The 9688-nt window shown below is 32.7% G+C and overlaps 1 protein-coding gene across 1 annotated transcript in view; it reads left to right on the top strand.

Annotated features, from left to right (window-relative positions):
* The window catches only part of Smp_199150 (DNA repair protein rad51 homolog 3, r51h3,putative), a gene marked incomplete at both ends in the record, with an annotated part of 18493 nt that extends 11831 nt beyond the window's left edge, over positions 1-6662 (top strand). Inside the window, 4 exons of the mRNA XM_018792353.1 lie at positions 3966-4515; positions 4712-4840; positions 5601-5891; positions 6361-6662. Coding sequence (XP_018647255.1) covers positions 3966-4515; positions 4712-4840; positions 5601-5891; positions 6361-6662 — 1272 coding nt within the window. The remainder of the gene's footprint in view (positions 1-3965; positions 4516-4711; positions 4841-5600; positions 5892-6360) is intronic.
* Between the last annotated feature and the right edge of the window lie 3026 nt (positions 6663-9688).

Raw genomic sequence — 9688 nt, forward strand, 5'->3', positions numbered from 1 at the left:
TACTAACTTCTAATTGGTCTTGTTATTTAGATGATAACTGTTAGTGCTACTACAACTACTGTTATTTTGCAAAATTAGTGATAAAGCTGAAACAGTTACACAGGTGACCTCATCCACAATATAAATATTTATGTTCTGTTGGGTTCTATTTAACTTTGAGTGTTAAAGAGTTAACAGTGCGCATCCAGGACTTAACATGTGCGACTCAAACCTAGGACCTTCAGATTCGCGCATGAACGTTTAACCTCTAGACCACTGAGCTGGCATCCAACGGTTTAAGAACTGATTTTTCTTTGTTACGTAGAAGCACCACACAATTGCTTAACTAAAAGACACTAAATGAAATGTTTTTGGTCATTAATTTATGGTCATTTTGTAAATAAATGACTCATCCCCTCAAGCAGTCAGTTAAACAGTAGGAAATCAACCTCATAAGTAAAAGTAAGTGGATATCTTATTCTCCGAAATATTCGTTGAAATTTTTTCATGTAACACACATATAAGAGTGTGAAACACGGGATTGTTTTCCGCTTATCAATCGTACCAGCAGTCGATTTGTATCTTAACAGTATCGAAGCTGATGACTTAATGACAATATCAAGGCGATTCGCACAGAATGCACATATGCTAACTAAAACTAATCAAATTCTCCTTAAAATATGAGTAGCAGAATAATCCAGATTATTTCAAATAGAATTAATATTATCTAATGTTATTAAGATCACGAACCAATCCAAGTTAATCATTGAAAACCTGGAAGCATTTGACAGCCGTTTCTTCCTACATTTGTAACTATTGTTAACTTTATGAACTGGATACCCAATAACTACTGGTCAATTAGATTAAAATAAATATCATATTTGTTGAAATCTATAAAAAAAAGCAATCAGATTATTAAATTTTAGTTGGATATTTTTAAAAATAACATTATCTTTTCTTTAACCCTGGCTACATACGTCATAGATTTTTCTTATTTCCCCATAACATTTTGATAAAATACAGTTTATATTTTAACAAATGAGCAGGTTTTTTTTATCTAAATGAATCGTTAGTACTGACGTTTTAATGATCTTTAGTGAGTTGTGGGTAAATTTTCTGATATTTATGTCATTGACATTAAACGGCTTAGACATTGCTTATCAAATGCCGCAGACAATGAAAATGCTCTTATGTAAAGTAGTCCTTTTACACTTAATAGCCTTGATTGAACTAAGCAGTTTAGAGGTAATGTGTAGTTGCTATCATATGAAGTTGTTGATTGTATTGGTTAATGTAATTGTTGAAATGTCTGCATTACTATCTACTTTGTCATTATTATTATTTCGTCATTTCACTCATTATTCAACTTGACTACTCGAAGCGTTAGTGAATGAGGTAGAGTATGAATTAAGTTTCGTAAAGATCCAACAGTTAAAACATTATGGCATGCTTGAAATAATATGTGCTAAATACTTTGTGATCCGTAGCTTGAGGATTAGAATATTCGGCTATCAACAACCGAGTCTCAGGCTCGAAACCGGTTCAACCTATTTCAGTATAGACAACCGTTTACTATCACCAGCTGTTACTCAAAAATATGTAGCTTAAAGTCAAATGCATTAAAGTATTCCGTAAATGAATTGCATTCAAACATGTAATAATCCAATCGCACTTAAGTAATTTTTTTTTTAGGTTCATCTAGTCGTCTTACGACACTTACTTTGACTATTGATATTGAAATAAATTCTTTCATGAGGATGTGTATGTAGATATTACATTTTGCTTCTGTAGAAAGTGGAGGTGTTTTTCTTAATTATTGCTCTTATTCTTTCCTTTGAAATTGTTAAAAATTAAAGAACACATTTTATTCAGTTGTTCTCCTTCACTATTAAATATGTTATCATTTGATTTAAGGGTATTTTATTACTCAGATTTTATTTTCGATTGTTACGATAAATATATTGGTCTTAAAGCATTACCATTCATATTTATATTATTGTAAATGTATCAATTATCACTCTCAAATATATCATCAATTATAGGGATTGCTAAGATTGGTAAACTGTTTCAAAAAGAAACAAAAGTAAGTCACTAACGGGGACGAATAGTGATAGGTTTGTGTACTATGCTAATAATTTCGCCACTTCGATTTCAATGTTGTGAGGTGAGCTAACCCTATCATCTTTTTCCTGCCTCGCTAGAGTAAGGACACCAGTTTTACCGTTGAAGTGTTTCCACCGAATAACTTACTGTAACAGAATTTCAACCTAACTGATATTGATATAATTCTCATAAGTTGTAATTTGAGACTGCATATCCTCAAAATCTCTTTTAATAGCATGATTCTCTTGAGCTCACTTGGAACTGAACCGTATGCTGCTGTTGTCTTGTCAGCTATCTCCTAGGACGTTGATCTACCTGTTTTGGAGGTACCATCTTTATTTCTTTTAGAGTCGTTCAGTGGCTGTGGTAGATTGAAAGCATCTACTGGTGTTTCCAGAGGCAAGTTGCTTGTTGTTAAACGCTCCTATAATACGCGTCTTCGTAATGGATTGAGATCTGTTTATTTGTCCTTTCCTACTGCTACCTCATACATTACCTGACCTAGCTTTTGTTTCACATTTCCCTCTATCCACGTATTTTGTCTCGTTCTATTACCCCGGACGAATGCAAGCGCTCTGGCTTCAAATGCTGATAGTTTTTTTACAAGTAATCCTTTTTGGTAACAGGTGGCGAGTTCTAAATCTGTGACCCATGAAGACTTCCGTTGGAGATTCCCGATTCGCTAAGCGTCGTTTGGTGTAGTTCTATGCAATAACAAAAGATTGTGTAATTCTTCGATGACGGCCCCTTTTCTCTTTGATTTTAGCAATGCGCTTTTAAAAGTATCAATAAACCGTTCTGCTTGTCCATTTGAATAAGGATGGTATGGTAGTAAGTGAATGTGTGATAGGTTTTCGGGGACAGAACTTTGGGAAGTGTCCTGAATTTAATTGTAATCGAATATCTGACACTGATATCTGGAACTCCGTTGCGAAAGAAAATCTCTGCCAGTATCTGGAGGGTTTCTGTTGCTGTAGGTGGGACTACTGGAAGAATCTCTTGCCATTTTAAGAATGTATCGACGAATGCCAAACATGTAATGCTACTGACTGGTCCTGGAAAGTTTGTGTGGATTCTGGAACATGGATCTTTGAGTAGTTGCCATTAAACTGAGGGCACCAGACTGTTGAGTATCTTTGCTCCTTGACACTTAGCGCAGCCGTTCACAAAATGTCCAATTTATATGTAATAAAATTTGATGGCTTTTATTTCTTGTCAATGGCTTTCTTAAAATTTGAGTTTTTAGCGCTCACTCAGTTATAATAAACGTGGCACCTGGTGCAAATGTGTTTTGGTCCGAGTTGCCATGCCACTTCAACATAATAAGTACCAAAGAAGTCATAATTGTTATTGTTTCAATGATACTATGAAAGACTAAACATTCAAAACCAAGTCATTAGCAAACTAAATGTGTTGTAATCAGTCTTCAATATGATAATCATATTAATAAGATCCTATTAATCTGGTACTTATACCCTTAAACGAGAACTCACCACTTGGTGCTTCAACATAGACTGGCATTTCATTATTAGTCGATCCTGCTTTACTGCATTTTTTTTGAAACAATTTAATGATTGTTTGTAAATAATAAGCTTCGATTGATACGCTATTTTGTAACACAAAATATTTAATATCTCGGGAAATAAATGCCTCAGGCAATCCACCTGAAACGGTTCCCAGTTTTGCGTATTTTACAAAACGTTTACACACGGGGTGTGTATTATAACTACGTAATTTCTCCTACCCTTTATTTGAGCGCTCTTAACCTATTTATACCGGTCTCCATTGCTATCATTTTAATTTCAATAGTGTTCATCATCAAAATACTCTGAAGTACTTATCAAACTTCTCCAGAATCATTTGTTGAAATCTTTGTATTTCAGGTAACCGTTTTTGTTTTTCCTCAAATAATGCTTATAACAACATTTTCTGGACCCGATAATAATAATAGTCGACTAATATCACGTTGCTATTATGGTAAATTATCACGTCAAATCATCAAGCCGCATGTTATTACTTCATCTAAAAACTCACCAACTTCACTTGTCTCTCCACAACCGTCTATAATATCCTCTGTGAGTACACGAGTTTATGGTCATCGATGGTCTTTGTTATCCATTTTAAGGACTCGACCACCACCTGATTTGGGAAATGCTACGCAGACATCGTTTAACTCAGGGAATCGACCTTCCAAGTGTGCACGATTATTTCGACGTTTGTCATCAATTATGACATCATCACCGTCGACAAAGTTGGACATTTCCAGACCTGTAGCAACAGCGTCTTTCACACCAGCCGATGAAACTGTCAGTCTTGAACGATTTCGTATTTGCTATCCGCCTTTAATATTAAAAGATTATATTTTGGAAGATATAGCTGATGATAGTATTCCTTCAACTATATTGAAATTTCCCTTTTCCACAGAAAAAGCTCGTGAGTTTCTCTTAATTTCCGTAGTTTGTTTCTTGTTTTGCTGTGCTCTGTGACTGCTGACAGCATAATGTCGAATAAAAAGGTCTAGAATCAAATCGACTAATAGGTAGTCAGTCATTTTAACTATGATATTATGAATAGAAAGATCCTTATTTACTCCATTTTAAATCACCCTGAAACTACTATCTACCATTAGATCAATGGTGTGATTCTTATGGATTGAATCAAGCTGTTTATGCTTATCAAATCTATTTTTTGTATAATAGCAATGTATTCAGTAAGCAACAAATTGATGTTGAAGATTTAACATCATTCATCAATAATGGTAGGTAATTAGGGGCTGATGAAATGTATTTTTCAGGAAATGAAGAACCTTTTTTCATGTTGGTTACAAGTGTTCAGTCCGTCTAAAATATTTTTGTAGTTATTTTGAATTGATCATGTATACTATTCTGTCCTATAAATCCAAGAAATTGTCATAAATTCCTTATTTGACAAAAATTGATATACAACAGTATTATCCCATTTAAAATGTTTTAGATTTTTGGCAGTATATTTGTCCCATTTTCTTTTCCATTACTTAAAAGACACACAGAAGTTAGGCTCTTCAATCCCATAATTGTTTCACATTTTATTAGAATCATGTGCACCGACGAATTTCTCAATGTCAGTTCACTAATAATCAGGCTTATTGAAAGGAATAAGAGGTTGTATATGTTCAGTATTATCATCAACATGGTTGATCGACAGTTATCTTGACTGTAAGTTATTTCTGAGCTCTTTGGATCCCTTACTAAAGTGCTTGATCCAATTAAAAGGAACTTCATACTTCAATAATTTATCTTTATGAATAGCCGCAACATTTCTGAACTTTGAAGAGTTTTCTTTCAAAGAAAATTAATATATCTATCGGTCTACTTCGGAACAACTTATCATCTTTACCTTTACATATAGAGTATTTTAACTGATAGTTAAACTTTTGATCTAGTTCGTGATAGCTGTTTAATGTTCATTTCAGTTTTTTCATAGTTTTTGTTTATAATAACTTAAAGGTTATACAGTGTGTATATATATCTTTCTTTCAGATCAAAATTTATTCAAACTCTCTCCTTATGAACATAATGTAAAGCGAAAATCTGGAAGAACTTCAGTCAAACAGTCCAATTTATTACATTCATACGAAAAAATTATATCAAGAAAATCTCGTGAAATAAGATGGTTTTCTTCGTCATCATTGACTAGTAATAGAACTTCATCGTTGTTACGCAAATCTCCAAAAACAATTTCTAGGGAGTTTTTATTTCAAGCATCTAGCCTGCAGGATAAAAAATTTTGGATTACTACACTGACACCACTTGTACACAGTTATTATCAAAGTGAATCATGCAACGACTTGATTTTAGATTAATTTCAAAGAGACGAGAATTGTTTGACTGGTTGTTGAATTTTTCTTTTTATCTTAGTATTTTGTATTCTCGTTTTATCATCGCCATTTAAGAGACCGAGTATAGTATTCGTGAAATTTTATTCCCGTTTATTTTTTTTATTTTCTATTTTTGTGCAATCTGTCCTCTCTTGCGTTCACCCACACTTTATTCCTTTCAAAAATGGGACATAATACTGTTTCTTTTTGTCTTCAGTGGTTTTCTTCTTGGCAGTGTGTATGCACAGTCTTTGTTGAAAATACGAAATACAATCAACGTATTTAACTTTCGCTCAAAAAACATTAATATGTCAATCATATCATTTCACTTGTAGTCTTTCATATTCTTAAGTACAGGTATGATTTCACCTTATCTATTTATTAATTTGAATAATTCGAGATTTTGTAATACAACACTATAGTTATTATTATTATTGTTCGTAATAATAATCATAATAATATGCATCGTATTTTCTACTTCACTCATTTTCCTAATTATCCTCAGTTTGTTGGTGAAAGATATGGTGAAGGCGATGAAATGGAAGACATAAGTTGTCCTCTATGTGGTCACTGTGTGTTTATGTCTATGTTTATATATATATATATATATATATTACTATACCAGGTTATGTTACCACTAGATAATTTTAAACAGGAGGCAAGCACAGTACTATTAAGTGAGGTACTAAAGGAATCCAAACAAAATTACATAGTTGTATTGTAAACAGTTCATATGTTATTTTGTTGATGACTTTTCCACCTTTTGTAGACAGTCCAGCCTTAATTCTTACAATTTTATAACTGTTGTAATCTTTTGTGAAATACGGGGTTGATTCGATGAGTTACCAAATTTACAAATAAGCAGTTCTCTCTTCGAACCGAGCAACAAGAATAGTGTTCAGTAACAATTTATTTCTCTCTCATTATTTATTTTATGGTAGTATTATCATTCATTCAAGGCTCCCTGTCTCATTCTCACTTTCCAGTTCCGTGGTTATAAAGCAAAAGGATATATGAAACAATGTGTGCTCGAAAATTACGCACTTACTGGTGATAATAAGCTTTTTACTGACTACTTAATCTGTGCATTTATTTATAACGCGTGTTTTATACAGTCGATCTAATAATTTAATTCGAAAAATGAAATGATTATGTTTTTCAAGAAATAGAAGGAGTAAAGTCAAATGAATTAACAAGAGTAGTACTAGTTAAAAAGGTTTATTTCACTTAAGAATGCAAACGAATCGGATTTTATTCAGTCGAAAAATGGTATTTTCTCATGATTATAACACAATTATGCTCTTCTCCAATCATGAACACGCATTGTTGAATTTGTGCATTGATTGCACGATGTTTTAACTAAACGTCGAACATACACCATCAAGTGTACGAGTTCAAGTGTTATTTACTTTTAGTGCTTAGTTATAGCAGATAGTTTGAAATTAATTTGTGACAGAAAGTAGATTAATTGTGGGAATTAAACAGTTCAGGTTCTTACATCTGTTAGGTAGTTCGTTTGGGCGACCACGTGAAAGTATATGTATTCCGAACGAGTGATGGGAAAAGTGTTGGAATGAGAATATCAGCGAAGTGAGGGGTGGTTGAGTAAACAGTACTTTCAAACCTCTTGGATGAATACTGGAACTCTGGTGTATTATTACATGCCATTTTTACTCACTATGCCATTATAATCTGTTTATATGTTAGTGACACATCTGTCATTGAGAACTGTATGTTGTGGATGCTGTCTCTAAATACATCATATGAAATCTTAATTTTTCTTGTAGTGGTTTCTATCCAATCAACTTTAACGTGTTTCGTTGTATTATTCATAGTAAACCCTATTCATTAACTTTTTAGTGTACATCAGCTGTAACTGGTTATTTGATTCTAAATGCATTATCCGTACATTGATTACCTCAATATAGTTTTGTGTCCAGCGTTAATTATGTAGTCCATAATGCTCATTAGTCAAAGATTTTTGAATTGATACATAATTGAATTAAATTGGTTAATGTCTTTTGTCTATTTCTTACTCTATTGTCAAATTGGATTTCCGAAAAAAACATTTTTCCAGATGTAACCATTTTGGCCGATTATTTCGCCAATGTTATTTCATTAAAAAAAAATAAAATTAAAAAACAAACATTTAATAATAATGTGTTAACATTGTCAAATTAATTGAATTCACTTACTATTGTTTGTTTGAATCTTCCCATTGATATTTAGGACTGCAACTGGTCAGTCTCTTATTGGCATATGTGCATCCTGTGCTTATTGCCTCGATATAGCCTTAATTCACAAGCATTATAAGCAAAGATGGATAGTGGCTAGCAGTGAACCCAAGACGCGCGTTTCATCTTATTTGGGACTCGTCAGCTGGATGTACCTGCATCTCAGAGTTGATGTTCATTCTGGGACTCGAACCCAGTACCTTCGCTTCAAACACCATCGCGTTATCCACTTAGCTACTGAGTCCCGATAGCCACTTGCTTGTGCAATGGGGTGAAGTTTAAATTCACTTGGTATTGTTTGCTTGAATCTTTCCATTGTTATTTAGGACTGCAACTGGTCAGTCTCTGACTGGGCATATGTGCATACTGTGCGTATTACCTCTATATAGCCTTAATTCACAAAGTGAACACGCGTCCCGGATTCCACTGCTAGCCACTATCCATCTTTGTTTATAATACTGGTATATTTTATTTTGACTTTTATAAAATATAATGATGGACTTATAACTGTATAAGCTAATGATGAAGTCATTAAAAAACAAACAACAATTGTTCTTTCAAATATTTTTCATTTTTTGTATAATGTGTTAATATAAACCTGTGAACTAATTCAATTAATTAACTAAGTAATAGATTTTAAAAAATTTATGAATTTATCTTTGCCACTAATTTGAACTATTCCCCCTTTTTTTCACATTTTTATTGTTTTCTCTTTTTTTTGTTTTTTTTCTCTTCATTAATTTATGTTGTTAATCGGCTTAATAAATTAGATTGTGAAAATAAATATTAACAACTACTAATTATTATTTACAGTTTCATGGATTTATTTATTTGTTTATTATTATTATTACTACTACTACTACTACCATGATTATATTATTATTATTATTATTATTATTAGTAGTAGTAGTAGTAGTATTGAATTGTGTAATTGTATACATGTTTCATGATTTATGTATGTATGTATGTATGTATGTATGTATGTATGTATGTAGGTATATATTAGAGTAAGATGATATAATGGTTTGATTATTCCTAATATTATTGTTGGGAAAATCATATTTATTTATTGTTTTATCTTCTTTTCTCTTCGTATTTTTATATCTAGGGTGTGATTACCACCTCTGATTAAAAGCTGGTCAAGAAATATCACCGATTGTTATTACATAAATGTTGTATTTATATTCATATATATATGTATATTCATTTCAGTGATGCATACAATAAAAGGGTTCAAATTACAAGATAATCGGACTTTCATTTATTTATTTATTTTTGTGTAGACGTACTAATGAACGAATATCATTTTTATAGTTAGGATCATGAGTCAATTGAAGCTAGACCACCGTGGAAAACCTGGAAGCACTGGACGGCCGTTTCGTCCTATCATGGAACTCCTCAGCAGTGCGCATCCACGAACCCGCTCTCGCGAGATTCGAACCCAGGACCTACCAGTCTCGCATGCGAGCCCTTAACCGATAGACTACTGAGCTGGCATCCAACGGTGTTTAATGTC

Source organism: Schistosoma mansoni (genome assembly GCF_000237925.1).
Source record: "Schistosoma mansoni, WGS project CABG00000000 data, supercontig 0218, strain Puerto Rico, whole genome shotgun sequence".
In the NCBI taxonomy this organism is placed as follows: domain Eukaryota; kingdom Metazoa; phylum Platyhelminthes; class Trematoda; order Strigeidida; family Schistosomatidae; genus Schistosoma; species Schistosoma mansoni.